At 40.2% G+C, this 21,310-nt stretch overlaps 1 protein-coding gene across 2 annotated transcripts in view; it reads right to left on the reverse strand.

Moving 5' to 3' along the window:
* Positions 1 to 307: 307 nt before the first annotated feature.
* Positions 308 to 21,310, reverse strand: part of trappc9 (trafficking protein particle complex subunit 9) — a 956,085-nt gene continuing 935,082 nt past the window's right edge. For both annotated transcript variants that reach the window (XM_041189162.1, XM_041189161.1), the window contains 2 exons: positions 16,528 to 16,751; positions 308 to 1,591 (listed from right to left, as the gene is read on the reverse strand). In XM_041189162.1, the coding sequence (XP_041045096.1) occupies positions 1,412 to 1,591; positions 16,528 to 16,751 (404 nt within the window). In that variant the 3' untranslated portion in view covers positions 308 to 1,411. The remainder of the gene's footprint in view (positions 1,592 to 16,527; positions 16,752 to 21,310) is intronic.

The raw sequence follows: 21,310 nt of genomic DNA on the forward strand, positions 1-21,310 counted from the left end.
AAGTAGTCCCAAATTCTAAAGCATTCTTGAAGATTATTTCCCTCATCTTTTAGAAAATGCTTATACTTTTGCACCCTGTAAACAGTAAGTTTCTTGAAAATCGTGATCTTCCATGATATATGCGACCAACTAATCTACTATCTGTGGCTTAATTTTGCAAATGAAGCATCCAAACCTTTGGCTGAAAATACATTTTGTAGGTTCAGAGCAAATTTGGCATCTTTTAACTCTTAGTGCTAGCCTGGAAAACTAACTGTTCACTTAAAACTATAACTAGCGCTGGGAAGCAAGTTTTTGATTACAGATGAACATGCAAGCCAGATTTATTTCCAAAGATACATCTTTTTGCAGGTACAGGAAAGAAAATTATCTTGAGAACAGCAGTTGAGTTTGTGTACAGAGGTACTAGTTACAGTAGTTCCTGAATTTTGTTTGAAACAAAAAGAAAGACAAATAGCCTTGTTCACACTGCAGCTGAAATAGTGGCATTATCCCAGAATATTTATCATTCTAATTTCTTTATAATAAATGCAGATGTTCAACTGCAAATTAACCATTAAGATGAATTATTCATAGGATCAGATAGACCTAAATTGTAGCAACTTTTAAATGTAAAAAAACCCTGAGTTTGTAACTGGCTTTCCAGTTTTTTAAAATTGTTTATTGGTAACATTGGAAATGGTGAGAACACCTTAGGGAAATAACAGTGGCCACTTCATTGCAGTGTGAATGGGGCACCTTGTCTTACTCTCACAAACAACTGCAGGTGCCTTACAGCTATAACAGACCATCAAGATGTTGTACCCATACATTTGAACAGTACACAAAGTGTTTCAAAAGTAACAGGAGGATAAGGAATTAACTGAGCATTAAGACTGAGCTTTACAGCATTGTTGCATCAGACTTGTAAAGAATACATGCCTTCATAATCACAACACTGATGTTATTTGTCAACTTTCCTTCTATTCTCCATTATTCTTGCAGCCAAAATCTATGAGACATTTCTAACACCCAACCCTCATTGTACACCAATTTTCACTTAACCATGCCAAGAAATGCAAATTTATCATTTAGATTTTAACAAGGTTCCGATTAGAGATCAAACAGTACACCAATCTACTGATCAAGTGCCTTTTATTTTGTTCAAAGGTGCACACCATCTCCTCTATAATACAGGTTTATTACTAACGAGTAATTTTACTGAAAGTAGTCATCAATCCCTTGGATATTTAAAAATTTGGCCAAGCAAGCTTTACAGAAAAATCTAGAAGCATTTTACTTTTGGGACAGTGCCAGAGTAATCTTAAACCAGAATATTCAATGAGATCCTGTTGGCATGTATGGCTAGTTAGTCAATATTTACAATGATCTAACTCACTACATCTTACAATCTCTATTTTCTAAAATAAATTTAAAACATTGTGTGTTGAGCTGGAACCATGGCACGCACATGAACACTTGGCAAGCAGAACCAGGAAAGGGGCAGCTCCCTGCTTGAGTTTTCGTCGTGAAATTTTATATTCAAGTAGTAATCACCAGCATACAGGAATAGGAGAGCTCCACTACACACAAAATCTTCAGTGGATTTCACCTGAAAAAATAAAATAAAAATAGAATACCATTTAGCAGAAATGCCCATAGCACAAAACAGGAACCGTTTATCACCAGACAAGTAGACAGCTTCTACCAAGGACAGACCTCCCACAGGTAGCATTGTGGGTTGAACACTACCATTCTTGTGATTCTAACCAACAGATGCCATAGAGTAAGGCAAGCCACTTAACACAAGGGCACAAAATCAATGATTAACACTGATCTCAACAATCTCTCAATTCCCATTGGTGCTGTATTGCGCAGGAATCTTTAAAGTTGGCGCAATATAAAAAGGGCCTACATTTTAGAAGCTGCGTGTTGTGCATTAATCTGTGCTCTATTTGTCAATGTTTGGTACCTGAATATTTTTACTTATCTGTAAAAAGTGAGTCAAGCAGATCTACAGTAGTTCTCTGTCAGTATGTTTCAGTTGCGCTTTAAACCACACTATAACGTTTCTAACACATTTTACATTTTAATATTAGACGTCTAGGTCATGTTACCATGCTTTTATTTTTCCTTAGAAAGAAGCCAAAAGCAAGTTCAATTGGCAGAAGAATGCCCTTTTAAACAAATGATTTTAACTCTAAAGATTTACTGTATGTGAAGATTCCAAAAAAAATTGATTGCATGTGAAATATTTTCAAAAAAAAGACAGCATACCATCACTTGAAGTTAAATGTTAAAATCTGATACAAGACAGACGATGCTTGTTTGACAACATTTGATTCAGTTAAATATTAGGTGCAGTGGTTATGGTGACTGTGTTGACATCAGGTCAGTAATAGGACTAACTTAGTAACCAACCTAATGGGAGTTTACTGTATATGGTTCAAATAGAGGCAGACATGCACTTTCCAAAGAAAATGTTACAAAAAACCTTCAAATTTGACTGAGGAAAGTGAAGAATAAAAGAGGAAAGTGTGAAGCAACTATAATATTTTGACACCTTTCCAACACTATTTTCCAACATTACATGGTACAAGAATCACAAAAGATTAGTATGCAGGTACAACAAGTGATTAGGAAGGCAAATGGAATGTGGCATTTATTGCAGGGGGAATAGAATGTAAAAGTAGGGACTTTTTGGTACAGTTGTACAGGGCATTGGTCAGATCACATCTAGGGTACTGTGTATTATTTTGGTCTCCTTATTTAAGAAAGGATATAAATGCATTAGAAACAGTTCAGAGAAGGTTTACTGGGACGGGGGCATTATCTTATGAAGAAAGGTTAGACAGGCTTGGCCTATATTTATTGGAGTTTAGAAGAATGGCAGATGATCTTATTGAAAAATATAAGGTCCTGAGGGGGCTTGACAAGGTGGAAGCTGAAAGGATGTTTCCCCTTGTGGGAGAGACTAGAACTAGGGGACATCATTTAAAAATAAGGGGTATCCCAGTTAAGACAGAGATGCAAATAAATTTTTTCTCTGACGGTTGAGAGTCTTTGGAACGCTCTTCCCTGGAGACCGATGGAGGCAGGGTCATTGAATATTTTTAAGGCCGAGGTAGATAGATTCTTGACTAACAAGGAGGTCAAAGGTTATTGAGGGTAGGCGGAATGTGGAGTTGAGGCCACAATCAGATCAGCATAGTCTTACTGAATGGCAGAGTAGGCTCAAGGGGCCGAATGGCCTAATCCTGCTCCTAATTTGTAGGTTTGTATGTAGGTATTTAATGAAATAAATCAGTAGAAATAATAAAAACATTGACTTGGGTTTGGGGTTTCTTTGGGGTTTGTCTGTTACACTAATAATACTACCATATCTGTTATCCATCAAACCCATTCTTGTTTACTTACAGATCCATGAACATCATACACCTCTACACAAGGCTGTATTTCTGTTTCCCACCAGATCTGTCTCTTTAATGTAATCTCACATGACTTAGTTATACCAATAGTTACATCAGTATCAGGTGCTCCTGATGTTAACCCTTTACTCTACATCTCCTCCCAAAGTCTCAAACTTCACAGGGTTAGTCTCTGTGGTGCCTTGACCAATCTCCCTGATCTGGTCCTAATTTCTTTTCGAGGCTGAGGGTGAACTGCCTTCTCACATTGTTTGATAGGAGTGTCTTCCACCTGGGTGATTGTAGAGTTTCTCCTTGTTTCTGGTTCCTTGCCTCTGTCTAGGTCTAAATAGAATATCCAAGTTTCCACTGGTTTCCTTCCAAATGATATCAAGACTCTTCAGTCCCTTTTGGCATTCCCCTGGTCTGACTCAATTCTTGGCTGTGGAACTCTTTCTGTTACTATGCCTTCTTCCTGTTGCCGTGCCTTCTTTCTGTTGATCCTGTATCCACACACTCTCCCTGGGTTGTAGCACTTTCAAATCTTGTACACTGTGCCTTGTTGAAATTACGAGCTTCACTGTCACTTTGTTGCTCCTCATGCTTCCCAACTTTCTCATGATCATCTGAGGTTATGTTTGGTTGTAGTTTTTGTTGTCTTGACTGTTTGAAATCCTCTTCCTGCTTCTCCATTTGAGGTTTTCTAAGCGAACTAGTCATATGTATGAAACCATATTCCTGTGCAAAGTTATGGAACAACTCGTTAGCAAGCTGGGGTCTGTTGTCTGCCACCACAATATCTGGGATGCCATGTGCTGCAAAGATTCTTCTTAGTGATGTAATAACTGCCTCCGCTATGCTGCTAGGCAGTCTACGCACTTCAAATGATCTGGAGTAGTATTCAATGACGATGATGAAAACTTTGCCTTAAACTCAAATAAATCCATTTCCAGGCTCTGCCATGGCCTTGAAGGGAAAGTGGAGGGTGCCAGTGGTTCACTTTGCTGTTGGCTATTCGCTGTACATGGAAGGCAATTCGTGATTCAATGGAGTGACTGATGCCTGGCCACCAAACTGACTTGCTTGGCATTTTGCTATTCCCAAGTCAGGTTGATGGATTTTCTGATGAATATCGAGTCAAAGTGTTTTTGGGATGACTAATCTGTCATTAAAAACCAAGAAATCATTGATGATTGTGAAGTGTTTTCTCTTTTCGAAGTATAGGTGAAGTATTATTTGGAGTGGAAGGATTATTTGGAGCGCACTCTAGCCATCCGGTCTGGCAATACTGCTTTATTTCCATGCACACATCACCTTGCTGTTGTTCTAGCTTAGTCTTTTGCAGTCTTTTCTCAGTGGCAGATGAGTGAGGTATAAGCTTCCACTTCCTCAATAAAATTTAAATCTACCAATTTAACTACGTCTGGTATTCTTGACAATATATCTGCAGTCATTTGGTAATTTCCCTGGGCATACTCAGTAACTGAATTGTATCTGATGAATCTGAAGTCTAAAATGTTGAATTCTGGATGGCATTTTTGCAACTTCCTTTTGGTTAAGGACAGTAACCAAAGGCTTATGGTTGGTTTCAATTTTGAATCTTAAACCCATTACATAATCTGAGAACTTCTCACAGACCCACGTGGCTGCTAAAGCTTCTTTTTCAATGGCTGCATACCTCTTCTCTGCGTCTGTAAGAGATCTGAGGCAGAATAAGCTGGTCTTTGCCAATTTTTAAAAAAAAAACTTGTAACAACTCTGTGCCCAAGCCTGTAGATGATGTGTCTGTTGCTACACTTGTTGGCAACTCTGGATGGCAGTGTGCTTGAATTTCTGGTGAAATTAGGAGATTTCTGATTTTGTCAAAAGTGTTTTATTGGTCACTATTCCAGCACCACTGTTGATCTTGTCTCAACAGGTGTCACAATGGCTCATTGATTTCCGTCAAGTTTGGTAGGAACTTGCATACTTGGTTGACTATCCCAAGGAACCTTTGCAATTCTGTGATGTTTTTAGGCTGTGGGAGCTCTCTAATGACCTTGGTTTTCTGCGGGTCGGCTAAAATTCCTGAAGTTTGTACAATGTGACCAAGAATTTTATCATAGGCTTTGCAAATTCACATTTGTCATTTAATGTCAAGCCTGCTTCTTGCAGGACTTTGAGGGCTCCTCTCACTCAACTGATATGTTCTTCACTCGATGAACCATGTACAAGAATGTCATCCACATGGCATATTACTCCTTCCATGTCTTCCAGAGTATGAGGCATCGTTCTTTGGAATATCTCAGGTGCAGAAGCAATTTCGAATGGCAACCTATTGAAACAATAATGACCAAATGGGATGATAAAAGTAAGCAGCAATCTGGATTCTTTGTCCAGAGGTGACTACCAAAAGTTGCTGTTAGCATCCAGTTTTGTGAAGAATGCGCTTTTTGCTAATTTGGCAAGACTTTCATCCATGATGCCATTGGATAGATCTCGTGCTCTACTGACTTTTAATTGAGTCAAGTCCACACAGATTCTAATTGAACTTTGGTTCTGTGACCATACCAGAATACCACTTCGTTGGTATGGTTACTGGAGAGATGACCCCTTGTTGTAACATGTGCTCAATCTTGCTCTTAAGTGGGTCTAAGAGCGGGTGAGGGATCTTCCTCGCTATGATGAAACATATAAGGTTAGCATCCGCCCTTATGGTTATGTAATAATCTGTTTTCAGCTTTCCTAAGCCTGAAAATAGGGTCGGAAATTCATTCCTGAAAACCTTACTGGACTACTCTTCAACAATTTCGTCAACCTTGTAAATTAGACTCTGCTGCAAACATGCTTTTCTGCTCAGTAACGATGACCCCTGGTTCTGTATAACATACATGGGTTCAATCATTTATTTATCCTTGTATCTTAATCTTGCGAAGTGTTGGCCTATTACTTTTAGTGTAATCCCTTCCTAGACCTTGCAACTGGTTGGAGGAAGACTATAACATGATATTTTTAAGCTATTTTCATTCATCAGATAATACTGAAACACCTGTGCAAGTATCTAGCTTGAATTCTGTGGGGTGACCATTAACTACTAACTTAATGCTCCAATAATTATTTTCCGTTTCATTAACTTCTCCTTAAAAGGTTATTTGTTTTTTCTGTAGCTCTTCCACTTCTTGGATTTTACTTGGTTTCTTGTTATCTCTTTCTTCCTATGAGAAAAAGGAACTTTGGATCTAAAGGCTATTTTAAAATGTCCTAACATCGCGCAGTTGTGGCACTGCACCCCCCTACTGGACATTCTTCCTGCTTGTGGAGGGTTTTTCCACCAAACTGGAAATCTCAAGATGTCAGTCAGCGCACTTTTTCCCCAATTTTGTGGGCTTTTGCTTCATTTTTGCTTCAATATTTTTGACGTATGGCTTCACGTTTTTTTCCAAGGGACAACACTTTTCCCATGAACAACTACTCTGTTTTGCTTCCTAGGCTCAGTCTGTTGCACTATTTGTACACCTTTGTGGGAGTTAAATCTTCCTTCATTTACAAAAGATCTGATAGGAAGACCCCCAAACATTATATGATCTCATGTTAATTCATCTCTGAGGGTCCCATAGTTGCAATTTCCACGAGTCTGTACAAGTCATTTATAAATGAATCCATGGATCCATCCAGTTTTTGTCTCCTCTTATTAAATTTTGCTCAGTCAATGATCAAATTTTTTCGAACGCCTAAGTACGAATCGAATACTTGGAGCACCTTATATGATCTCGACGCTTCTCTGACGCCCTGTCTTGCAATAACATTGTCTGCTATGGCCCCTACTGCGTAGAGTAAAGTACTGACCTGATCCTCTAGTCCTTCTTATACAAAGCTGAAACTGTTCTGTATCTGGAGAATCTGTTCCTCCAATTGTCCCAGTTTTGAGCCTGCTGTGAGCCTTCAGTGCTTCAGAATGTTTCTAGGACTGAGTACGTAGACTCCATGCTTACCCTAAGCTATGGATCTGTTGCTGCTTCAGAAGTCTGGCTTGTAAATTGTGATTTGTATTCACTGCTGTCTTGACTCCAGGTCTGTGTGTTTGTTTGCATCTGCAGCACCCATGATGCTCTGTTCTCGGGTGAGTCTCCAATCTTTTTTCTTCTTCTTGTCCTTTTCAAAGGATTTGTAGGTCTTTTGGGTCTGCAGTCCCCTCTTGGAGTTTTTCTGGCTGCTGCCACCATGTTTTGCCTTGGATTCAGGGTCGATATGGGGTTACTTTAGGGCTTGTCCATTACCCTAAGAATACTACCATAGAGTGTTATTCAGAAAAACCATTCTTGTTTACTTATAGTTCTGGGTACACCTTAGTACATGAGGTTGTACTTCTGCTTCCCATCAGATCTCAGTCTCTTAGTTATCTGACATTGTATCATAGTTACATCACTAGTTACATCAGTATCAGGTGCTCCTGATATTAAACCTTTACTCTATATTAACCTGCTCTGGAAATGGAAAGACTTTACAGTAAAAACTAGTCCTTATGGTCATTTCTCTGATGGAAACAGGGGAAAGAAAGGACTAATTTTAGAGAACAAAATCCAGCATCCAATCACATTATGATTGCTGCCCATATTGGGAAAGGCAGCTTTGGTGACATCCTGGGCTGCCAAATAAAACAGGCATCCCCCTACATGTGCACACGTGGGGCTTCTTACATCATTGGTATGGATTGAGGGACATAGATGTGGGACCTCCTCCGCTCTGGATTTTTCAGCAGCTTCTACAGCCTAAGCATTGGTCACCATTAAAAAAGGTATCATTAAATGTAAAATGAAAGATTAAAAATCACAGCTTGCAATCAGCAGGAGTAGCAGTCTTTCCCAGACAATACAGTTCTCAGCTTCAACTTCCCTTACCTTTGCTACTTAAACACCATCAAAGTGAGGTTAACATTCAACAATGTAAAATGTATGAGCCCCTTGTGGTGGTCCAAGAGGCACTGGCAGCTCACACAAACAATAATATTGCGATCCAAAGAGAAATTTCCAGTTAGCTTCGGGCCTCCAGATGGGAAATGTACTTTATGTGTCAATGGTTATAGACATGAGAACGGCCAATTTCCAACCTTTCAAGGTGAACTGAAAGCTGGGCAAGATTTCAGTAATTCAGTGCAGCTGTACAGACAAAGTCATACATAATTTTACATAATCTGGTCAGACTAAGCTGTGAGTCTGTGTCCAGATTTGGTCACAGTCACAAGGAAAACAATTGAGTGCTGATGCAGAGAAGAGCCAGAATCCTGATGTTGGATGCCAGAGGAATCTCAAAGTAAATCTTGAGAAAGTTAAGCTCTTGGCAATGAAAAAAAGTATTTGAGAAGTTTCTTAGGTAAGTGTAGGGGGGTAATTCTGGAGCAACACTTGAAGATAAACCTTGTACCTATGTTCAGAAGGACACACATACAATCTAGCGAAAGATAAATTCAAACCAAGTTGCAGTTGAAATTCTAAATAGGAAAGGAGAGGCAAAAATCTTGAAGTCATTTAAAAGATGGCAGGGGGTACAATGATGGATCACTGTAGAATTTCTTAGATACATGAGCTAAGTTGGGATAAATGGCCTCCTTCATATAGCTTACGGTCTTGTAAACTATCAAGCCTCATGCTACTTCAAACAATTTTGTACATCAGGCCATGTAAAAAACCACATCGAATCATGGCAGTGTTATTTGCTCTTAGTTAGATTTACCCTTGCACATTTGGGTTTTAAGAATTTTGCAAGGCAAGTTAGTGAAAATGTGTGCTGATTGAAGGATTGTGAAGTTAACAGCACAAGTACAGAGAAGGAAGAAGAATTCATGGTCAAATCAGGTACAGAAAGAGAAATAGAGAGGGAAAGAATGACTGGTTCAAAAGACAGATAAATAAGTTATAGAAAAGTAATTTTATAGTAAAAAATAAAATCTCCAACAACAATTAAAAGCTAAAGGAATGTAATAGTTAATGTTCAGTGCCAGAGAGGTTGACTGGCCACTATTAACACTTCTCACAATGTTACAAAGAACATTTAAACTGAAATGAACAAGACTTAACTTTCTGTGGCAAGTTTAGCTCGCATCTACTGTGCAAATATAGCAACTTCACACTATTTAATGCATTTAAATGGTGAGCCAGGCACTGTGATTCTGTTTTTGTGCAGCTTATGGCATGAACTGCACATCTGCCCTTGCTTGAAGTTGCTGTAGCTTTTGCACATAAATAATAGAGTGCCATTAACCTCCCCATTATTCTGACAGATAATGACAGACTAATGTGCAGTTGAAAGCTAAGTCTAGCCATCAAAATACTATCGGCACAGCAAGATAAAGCAGTTGGTATATTAACTGCCACCATCGAAGCATGCTTTAAAAAAAATTACCGAGTAAACTAGTGGTAGCAAATAAATTCTGCTAACCTTCTGTTAATCTATGATGGTAAAAGCTTTAGCTGTTAGTTATTTAGGTCAAATCACACCATCTTTATAAGAAAAAGTATTTGTTTATATAGCGAAAAGAATTTTTTTTTATTCGTTCATGGGATGTGGGTGTCTGAGCCAGATTTTGTTGCCCATCTCTAACTGCCCTTGTTCAGAGGGCATTTAAGAGTCAACCACATTGCTGTGGGTCTAGAGTCACATATAGGCCAGACTAGGTAAGGACTGTAGATTTCCATCCCTAAAGGACATTAGTGACCCAGATGGGTTTTATGACAATCGACAGTGGCTTCATGGTCATCATCTGACTTGTAATTCCAGATTTTTTTTTTTGATCTCAAATTCCACCATTTGCCATGGTGGGATTCGAACCAGGTTCTCCAGAGCATTACCCTGGGTCTCTGGATTACCAGTCCAGTGACAATACTGCTACGCCACTGCCTCCCCCAAGAAGAAGCATGCATCAATTTTCTGACATTAACAGCACAAATGATGTGATGATGCATTTCAAAATGACTTAACTCATTATAATTTTTAAAAATGGTTTCTGAATATAATGTAAAGAAAATGAGGAATCTGATAAAGAGGTTGGACTGAAATTACCTTATTTTAGTTAGATGAGTGGGGATCTAACACACAATAGTTAGTTTAAAAAAAGCAGAAAAAACTGTAAACTAGCAGTGGCTGTGAATTAAAAATGAGGGGGATAATAAAAATAATCCGACAAGTCAAGGTAAGTGTATCATGCATAAAAAGAGTCATTAGGGTAAAAATTAGATTAAAAAGAGGCATACAATATAAGTAGGGATACAAGGCAGAAGGAAACTCAGAAAATATTAAAATGTACTGAATCAAAGCAGAAAAAACAGTTAGGCCCAATATATGAAAGTACGAAAGGAGACTGGTGGTCAAAATAAAGGGAATTGACAAATATTTTTCAGGATAGTCCAAGAAGCAGTGGGACCATTTTGGAATGAAATGACCAGTTTGCTGTTGGCAATAAGGCAATGGTGGAGAAGTATTCAAACCTGTGGAGAAATATTCAAACCAGCCTTTACAGAGGAAGGTAAAAGTAGGACTGGAGGAGCAACTAAAGGGGATGTGGAAGAGCCACAACTGCAGATAATTTGGAACAGGAAGCTATAGAAAGGCAGTAATTCAGTGAAATTTTGTAAAAGGCAGCTTGTGCTTAACAAATCCATTCGAACTTTTGAGAGAAATCGTAATGTATCAATAAAAGGAATGTGATGAGTTCTGTATCCATGAATTTGTAGCAGACACTTTGATCAGGCGAGATACAAGAGACCTGTATGTAGTCACATGGACAAAAGATGACTCGGGGACAGAAAGTTTCATCCAAATATGGAGTGCTATAACTCAAGTGGTTATTAAGGCAGAGACTACAACATCATTTGAAATGGAACTGGATAAGTATTTGAAAGGAAGAATGCAAAAGGATACAATGAAAGGACAAGGAATGGAATTTCAGTAGAAAACTCTAATTTAAGAGCTGGCACTAGTACAAGAATAAGATGGAGAAGCAGAAATAGGCCATTCAGCCTATTGAATCTGCTCCGCCATTCAATCAGATCATGGCTGGTCTGATAATCATTTGGATTGGACAACAGCTCCATCAGTCCCAGCAGCGCCAGGAAGGCGTCAGTGGCCACTGCTGGGACAACTGGAGAAGAAAGGACCCTAACCTTGGATCGCTGGAGCAGGCAAGTCCGGGGTTTTGGGCTGGCAGGGTTTGGGTAGGTTAGAGAGAGAAACAGGTGGGAGGGAGAGGGTGGGTTTATGGGAAAGAGCGGGTAGGAAGCAAGGGGGCAGGGTGGGGTACAACCTAAGGGGGACCACCCAGCAATTGGTAAAGGGCAGCCCCAGAAGAGCAACACCGTCCCTCCTTCCCGCTCTTTAACCACTTGAGGTGAAAAATAACCATCCCGTTCCTCCCTGCTGCCTATGCCAAATGTTTTACGGGTCAATTGGCTTGATAGCAAGGCTAAATGACCCATAAGACCATAAGACATAGGAGCAGAAATTAGGCCATTTGGCCCATCAAGTCCGCTCCACCATTCAATCATGGGTGATATGTTTCTCAACCCCACTCTCCCACCTACTCCCCGTAACCTTTGATCCCCTTACCAATCAAGAACCTATCTATCTCGGTCTTAAATACACTCAATGACCTGGCCTCCACAGCCTTCTGTGGCAATGAATTCCATAGATTCACCACTCTTTGGCTAAAGACATTTCTCCTCATCTCTGTTCTAAAAGGTCTTCCCTTTACTCTGAGGCTGTGCCCTCGGGTCCTAGTCTCTCCTATTAATGGAAACATCTTCTCCACGTCCACTCTATCCAGGCCTTTCAGTATTCTGTAAGTTTCAATCAGATCCCCCCTCAACCTTCCAAACTCCATCGAGTATGGACCCAGAGTCCTCAAACGTTCCTCATATGTTAAGCCTTTCATTCCTGGGATCGTTCTCGTGAACATCCTCTGGACTCTCTCCAGGGCCAGAACATCCTTCCTGAGATACGGGACCCAAAATTGCTCACAATATTCTAAATGTGGTCTGACCAGAGCCTTATAAAGCCTCAGCAGCACATCCCTTTTATATTCTAGTCCTCTCGAAATAAATGCCAGCATTGCATTTGCCTCCCTAACTACCGACTCAACCTGCAAGTTAACCTTAAGAGAATCCTCCCAATTCCCTTTGCACTCCAGATTTCTGAATTCTCTCCCCATTTAGAAAATAGTCTATGCCTCTATTCTTCCTACCAAAGTGCATGACCTCACACTTCCCCAAGTTGCATTCCATCTGCCACTTCTTTGCCCATTCTCCTAACCTGTCCAAATCCTCTGCAGCCTCCCCGCCTCCTTAATACTACCTGTCCCTCCACCTATCTTTGTATCATCTGCAAACTTAGCCAGGATGCCCTCAGTTCCTTCATCTAGATCATTAATGTATAAAGTAAAAAGTTGTGGTCCCAACACTGACCCCAGCTTAACTCCACTAGTCATCGGCTGCCATCCTGAGAAGGACCCCCTTATCCCCACTCTCTGCCTCCTGCCAGACAGCCAATCTCCTATCCATGCTAGTACCTTGCCTCTAACACCATGGGCTCTTATCTTACTGAGCAGCCTCCTTTGCAGCACCTTGTCAAAGGCCTTCTGGAAGTCCAAGTCGATAACATCCATTGGCTCTCCTTTGTTTAACCTACTCGTTACCTCCTCAAAGAATTCTAACAAATTTGTCAGGCATGACCTCCCCTTGATGAAACTATGCTGACTTTGCCCTATTTTATCATGCACTTCCAAGTATTCTGAAATCTCATCCTTAATAGTGGACTCTAAAATCTTACCAATGACCAAGGTCAGGCTAATCGGCCTGTAATTTCCCGTCTTTTGCCTCATTCCCTTCTTAAACAGGGGGGTTACATTAGTGATTTTTCAGTCCTCTTGAACCCTCTCTGACTCTAGTGATTCCTGAAAGATCAGCACTAACGCCTCCACTATCTCTTCAGCTATCTCCTTCAGAACTCTGGGGTGTAATCCATCTAGTCAAGGTCATTTATCCACCTTCAGACTTTCAGTTTTCCTAGCACCTTCTCCTTGGTAATGGCCACCATACTCACCTCTGCCCCCCAACTCTCTTGAACTTTGGGGATGTTACTCGGTTCTTCCACTGTGAAGACTGACGCAAAGTACCTATTCAGTTCCAACGCCATTTCTTTGTTCCTCACTACTACTTTCCCAGCGTCATTTTCCAGTGGCCCAATATCCACTTTTGCCTCTCTCTTACCCTTTATATATCTAAAAAAAACTCTTGCAATCTTCTTTTATATTACTGGCTACTTTACCCTCATTTTTAATCTTCTCCCTCCTTATTTCTTTTTTAATTGTCCTCTGTTGGTCTTTGTAGGCTTCCTAATCCCCTAGTTTCCCACTGCTCTTCGCAGTGTATACTTTCTCTTTAGCTTTTATGCTGCCCCTGACTTCCATTGTCAGCCACGGTTGCCTCGTTCCCTACTTTAGTATGCTCCTTCTTCCTGGGGATGAATTTTTGCTGTGTCTCCCAAATTACTCCCAGAAACTCCTGCCATTGCTGTTCTACTGTCTTTCCTGCTAGGTTCATCTCCTAGTCAATTCTGGCCAGCTCCTCCCTCATGCTTCTGTAGTTGCCTTTATTCAACTGTAATACCGTTACATCTGATTCCAGTTTTTTCCTCTCAAATTGCAGGGTAAATTCTATCATATTATAGTCACTTCTTCCTAAGGATTCCTTCACCTTACGCTCCCTTACCAAATCTGCCTCATTACACATCGCTAAATCTAGAATTGCCAGTTCCCTAGTGGGCTCCACCAAAAGCTGCTCCAAAAAGCCATCTCATAGACATTCCACAAATTCTTTTTCTTGGGATCCACTGCCAACCTGATTTTCCCAGTCTACCTGCATATTGAAATCCCCCACAATCACTGTAACCTTGCCTTTCTTACACGCCTTTTCTATCTCCTGGTGTATCTTGTGCCCCACATCCTGACTACTGTTCGCAGGCCTGTGCTTAACTCCCATTATGGTTTTTTGACCTTTGCGGTTCCTCAACTCTACCCACACAGATTCTACATCATCTGACCTTATGTCGTTTCGTGCTATCGATTTAATTTTATTTCTTACTAACAAAGCAACCTCACCCCCTCTGCCAACCTGCCTATCTTTTTGATAGGATGTATATCCTTATATATTTAGCTCCCGGTCCTGATCGCCTTGCAGCCATGTCTCCGTGATGCCCACTACATCATACCTGCTAATTTCAATCTGTGCCACAAGCTCATTTACTTTATTTCATATACTGCGTGCATTCAGATACAACACTTTCAGTCCTGTATTTCCCATCCCCTTTCTCATTGTCGTCCCTTTATCTGATGTGCTTGAAGTTAGATTCCTAGCCCTTTCCAAACACTCTGTCCTATTTTGTGTTCAGGAGACTTTAATAGCCTCTCCTGGGCTCTCCCTTCTTTTCAGTTTTTTCATAATTTTCCATGAATTTGAATCCACCCCCCCACCATGCTAACCTGCTGCTTTGTTTCCCATTAGTCATACTTCTTGGAGTTTTACCCTTCCGTCTCCCCCCACTTTCTAGTTTAAAGTCCTGTTGACCCTTAATTGTTCATTTAAATATGGTGGGTGGGATGCCAAATTTGGCACCTGCTTGCCCTCTGTATTATGGAGGTGAACTCAGGGGTGGGTAGGAAGGTGGTAGGATGGGCGCCCATCCCATTTTATGAGCTCCACTCCCACGAGAAACACACCTGCCGGGGGCACATAAAATTCAGCCCAATAAAAAGTATTTCTCTGGCAGTAATGATCTTGAAACAGTTAGAGAGGTCCTTCCAGAAAAAAAACCACAGAACAGAATCACAGAATGATATAGCACAAAAGGAAGATATTTGGGCCATCATGCCTGTGCCGGTTCATTGGTAGAGCTATCCACCTAATCCACTCCCCTGCTCTTCCCATTAGCCCTATATATTTTGCCTTTCATGTATTTATCCAATTCCCTTTTGAAAATTACTACTGAATCTGCTTCCACCACCTTTTCAGACTATGAATTCCTGATCACAACTCTCTGGTTCTTTTGCAAATCACCTTAACACTGTGTCAACTGGCCACTGACCCTTCTGCTGCTGAAAACAATTTCTTCTTACTTACTTTATCAAAATCCTTCAAGATTTTGGACACTTCTATCAAATATTTCTTTAAGCATCTGCCCTTAAGAAAGCAACCCCAGCCTCTCCACATAATTGACATCTTTCATCCCTGGTATCACTCTAATAAATCTCTTTTGCACCCTCAGTAAGGATAAAAGATTTCATTCAACCATTGTGAGAGTATATTTTGCTTTAAGGGCCAAGTCCAGGCCATAATCAAAGTTCTATTCTTCTCACCTTTCAGAACCAACTTACCCTTTTTGGCTGATGCTATACAACATTCAGGACTTTAAAATTCAAGATTTTCAATTACTTTCTAAATTTATACAAAAGGTAATTTTTAGTTGTTCTTTTCTCAAACCTGCAATTTGCTTTGGCATTATGTTACATTCTATAATGATTTGGAGCAGAAAACAACTGTCTGAAGTTATCATTTTTGGTCAAATAGCATTAGATGGATGTCACCCCCAGAATTTCTAGAGTGCCAGCATAAAAATGGCACTTGCAAATTGGTGGCTCATTTCACATATGTCTGAGTTTTTTTTACTGCAAAATCAAAATCAGAAGAAATGTAAAGTGGACTGTTGATGTGCTATTGCCCAATTTGCCTGACAGCTCAAGATAAATTTCAGCCCCTCTGAATGCCAGATAAGACATTCAGATAAGAGATACAACCCTTGTCTGCTTCTTCTGGATAACTTTGTCTCTCAAAGTTAATCTTTATCCTATCTATAGGAAGTACTTGCTAAAATTTACTGACCATTTCTGAGACATTACCTCTTTGACCAAGCTTTTGGTCATCTGACCTAATATCTCCTAATATTGTTCTGTGCCATTTTTTGTTTTATAACGTGCCTTTGAAGCACCTTGGTATGTTTCATTACGTTAAAGGCAGTATATAAATATAAGTTGCTGTTGTTGTTATTAATAAACTATATTCTTTATAGCAATCAAACACAAAACAGATGGTGCATTATTATTTCCAGATTGTCTACTTACTGCATCTATATAGAATGTATTGGATCCAATTAAAGTAACAGCGTTCCCAAGATCATTGTTGTGGACCCCGTTTTGATAGTCCTGGTATGGAATGATCGTGAGGGCAAAAGGGCCAACTGTGCGCTTGCTCTGATTGGTCAGCTTCACTTCCAGGGATGTTGGGTCACCAGCCTGACACTCTACCACGACATCACAATCGCAGGGCTTCCCAGCTACAAAAACATCTATAAAAAGAGAAAAAGAGAGGCCAAGGTTTACAAAGAATGCTTAAGAACTCCAAATTTGTCCCTGCTATTCTAGTTTTCTCCTTCTTCCCTCCATTCTGAAAGCATATTTGGAATGCAGTTTTATCGGTGTTCAAAGTGCTCCTCTGGTGCAACATTCAGCAGCTATCGCTGTGAGACATCATTTCCTCTCACTACATACACACAATTAACAGATGTCCCCAAATAGCGCTCAGGAGCAGGAAACTGAATTGACTTTTTCTCTCTCTAGCTCAAGGACATTGAACTCAACTGTAGCATCCTTGCTGTTATCATACAGTCAGCTAGCTACCTCTCCTCAGACTAGGACTGTAGTACACAATTCAGTGCCACACCCTCTCTGCTCAAAGCTCAATAGGTCAATCACAAACTATATCTTATGCATGTACCCACAATATATAATACTGGTTGTTTTACATGATGTTTTACACTTTTAATCTTAAGTGAAAATAAACTGAATATATAAACATGTCATATGATATCCTTCTGTCAATATCCTTAACTTCTAACTTGTTTGCTGAAAAAGGGATAATCAAGACTACACCTTATAACTGAGAAAAAAATCAGAATCAGATCCATCTATTTAATCTTACTTGATTATCATCTAAATATTTTACCAAATAGGGTAGATCTATAAAAGTGGCATTTTTTGATAAAAAAAGGAAAAAGAGCCCAGGGAACTGGATGGATAGTCTTAGACAACAGGTGTGTGAGAAGGCTCAGTATTTCACAGAATCGTTACGGTGCAGAAGGAGGCCATTCAGCCCATCGTGTCTGCACCAGCTCTCTGAACATTTTAACTTAGTGCCAATTTGCCACAGTCAATGCTGAGAAGCATATACACAATTATTCTTTGGAAAATGTTCTGTCTCCACCAAATACGATCTGCAGTAAAGAGTTGTGTAAATAATTTCTTTAGAAGTTACCACTGTAACAGCTTCCCTTTCCTACTTATATAATTAAAACAAAGTTTGGAGGTGCGTATTAAGTGACACACCATTTATGATATGTTTAGAAGAGACACAGTGATGTATTGTAGAGCAATATATTAATTTCAAATAATTAGGGATATTGGTGATGAAGTAGCTTAAGTGAACTGCCCCATTCATAGAAACATAGAACATAGGAGGATGTCTATCAGCCCATTGAGCCTGCTCCGCCATTCAATATGATCATGGCTGATTCTCTATCTCAACACCTGCACTCCTGCTCTCTCCTCATACCCTTGATGCCTTTAGAGTCTAGAAATCCATCTATTTCCTTCTTGAATATATTTGGTGACTTGGCCTCCACAGCCTTCTGTGGTAAAAAATTCCATAGGCTCCCCACCCTCAGTGAAGAAATGTCTCCTCAGCGCAGTTCTAAATGGCCCACCCTTTATCCTAAGACTGTGACCCCTTGCTCCAGATCCCCCAGCCACAGGAAACATTATCCCTACATCCAAGTCTGTTCAGCCGTGTCAGAATTTTATACTGCTGTAGGAAAGGGATTCCAGGAATCTGATCCAGCATCAGTGACGGAACGGCAATATAGTTCCAAGTCAGGATGGTGTGTGGCTTGGAGGGGAACTTGCAGGTGGTGGTGTTCCTACTCATCTGCTGCCCTTGTCCTTCTAGGTGGTAGAGGTCGTGGGATTGGAAAGTGCTGTCAAAGGAGCTTTGGTGAGTTGTTGCAGTGCATCTTGTAGATGGTATACACTCCTACCACTGTGCATAGGTGGTTGAGGGAGTGAATGTTGAAGGTGGTGGATGGGGTGCCAATCAGGGGGCTGCTTTGCCCTGGATGGTGTCGATCATCTTGAATGTTGTTGGAACTGCACTCATCCAAGCAAGTGGAGATTACTCCATCGCACTCCTGACTTGAGCCTTGTAGATAGTGGATGTCTTAGGGGAGTCAGTAGGTGAGCAACCTGCCACAGAATTCCCAGCCTCTGACCTGCTATTGCAGCCACAGTATTTACATGGCTTGTCCAGTTCAGTTTCTAGTCAATGTTAACCCTCAGGATATTGATAGTGGAAGATTCAGCGATGGTAATGCCAATGAATGTCAAGGGAAGATGGTTAGAGTCTCTCTTGTAGTATTTCATTATTATAGTAGGTTTTGAGATTGTTATTAAGGCACATTTATGAGGTAGAGGGTGCTTTACCATACAAGCATCCTCTGCTGTAAATCATTTGTGAGTACTTAATCTTTACATTAAATGCCAAAGTTTAAAAGGATTTTGCACTCTTGCAAAATCCTTCACATTGAAGAACACACATGTACACATGAGATTACTGCAAAGGACAATAATTTGCTAACTTGCATGATTAATTATTGATCAACTGAGTGACTTAAGCTCCCAGACCATAGTTCAAGATTTTCTGCATATCCATACAATAGTTGTAGGATATTTGAGCCAATAACAACCCTGGGTGTTTTGGAAGCATGAGATACAAAAATTACTAGGATAAAACACAAAAACAGATGCTATGAATTACCTTACTTATGGAGGAGCTCAGTACAAATCCATGTTGTGCATCACACTGTTAAAAATGACTGCTGCAAAATACTATGCTACTAATTCAGAATTAGTAATTTCCATCTTCTGGCACAAATGAATCATAAACCAGCACCTTGTTGGGATTCAAAAATAAATAAGCAGCTGTATTGATAAGCAGCATCATGAAGCCCCACTGATATTTTGTAGTTCTTGTACTATCCCTGGAGGTCTTGTGGTGCTATAGTAGTGTCCCTGCCTCTGAGTCAGAAGCTCCAGGTTCCAATCCCACTTCAGGATTTGATGACCACAGAACGTGGCCAAACACATTGATTATCAGCCTGTAAATCCTTTCAATACGCCTAAAGGCTATCAGAGTTTCCTGGTCAGTCATTTTCCAGAAGACAATGGCAACCCATTGCAGTACTTGCATAATCATGGACCAACCCAATGAAAGTCCATGATTGCCAATGCCCTCTTAGTGCATGGTACCTGGAAGAGAAGGAAGAGTACTATCCCCATAGCCCTCAATACCACAAATATCTAAGGTTCTCAGGCTTGAATATACTAAATGATTGAGCAACCACACTTGTCTGGGTACTGAATTCCAAAGATTCTCACCCCTCTATTCTGAGACTGTAGCCCCTAGTTCCAGATTCCCCTCCCAGGGGATTCTCCTAATATCTACCTTCTTAAGCCCCTTAAGAATCTTATGTTTCAATTGCCAGTAGATAACTTAGAATTTTTCTAAATAAGGATAGGGAGATGGTGGTAAAGTCACTGGACTGGTAAACCAGAGAGCCAGGCTAACGTTCTGGGGACACAGGTTCAAATTCCCACCATGGCAGCTGGTGGAATTTAAGTTCAATTAATAACTCTGGAATTGACAACTAGTCTCAGTAATGGTGACCAAGAAACTATCATCAATCAACATAAAAACCCATCTGGTTTACTAATGTCCTGTAGAGAAGAAAATCTGCCCTTTCCTGGTCTGGCCTACATGCGGCTCCAGTTCCACTGCAATGTGGTTGACTCGAAACTGCCCTCTAAAAGCCATTCAGTTCGAGGCAATTAGGGATAGGCAACAAATGCTTGTCTTGCTAGCGATGTCCAAATCCCATGAAAGAATAAAGGAAAAACATCTCAGGAATATGAATTTAGTCTAATCAATCTCTTAAGAGGGGAGTCTTCTCACCCCAGGAATTAGTCTTGTGAACCTTCATTGCATTCCCACTTAGGTAAGTATATCATTCCTTAGGTATGGAGGCCAAAACTGTACAAAGTACTCCAAGTGTGGCTCAAAAAAAGGTCCTATATAACTGTAGTAATACTTCCTTACTCTTATACTCCAACCCCTTTGTAATAAAGGCTAACATACTATTTGCCTTCCTAATTGCTTGCTGAATCTGCATCTAAACTTTGTACAAGGGAACTCAGATCCCTCTGAAAACCAGCACTTCCTAGTCCCTGACCACTTAAAAATATTGTGTTGTTTTATTTTCCTTCTAAAGTGGAGAACTTCACACTTCTCCATATTATTTTCCATCTGCCATGTTCCTGCCTACTCGCTGAACCTGTCGATATCCATTTGCAGCCTCTTTGTATCCTCCTCACAATTTACTTTCCCACCTCACTTTGTATCATCAACCGACTTGGATATATTACACTTGATCCCTTATCTACATCATTGATAGAGATTGTAAATAGCTGAGGCCCAAGCACTGATTCTTGGGATACCTCACTTGTTACAGCCTGCCAGCCCAAAAATAACCCATTTATTCCTGCTCCTTGTTTTCTATCCACTAACCAATCCTCAATCTCTCTTAATATATTACCCCCAAAAGTAGCAGAGGTCCTGGAGAATAAGAAAGATACAATAAGCATCAAAGGGTAACAAAGCAGAGCAACAAAAAAGGACTATGAAAAGAAACCGACAAGAGACATCAAAACCAACTCACAAAACGCTTACAATCACAGTAAGGAGGAGAGGGTGGTTTGAAGCAACGTTAGCACTTGAAAACTGATAATGGTGATGTGGTCA

Source organism: Carcharodon carcharias, chromosome 6, assembly GCF_017639515.1.
Source record: "Carcharodon carcharias isolate sCarCar2 chromosome 6, sCarCar2.pri, whole genome shotgun sequence".
Classification (NCBI taxonomy): domain Eukaryota; kingdom Metazoa; phylum Chordata; class Chondrichthyes; order Lamniformes; family Lamnidae; genus Carcharodon; species Carcharodon carcharias.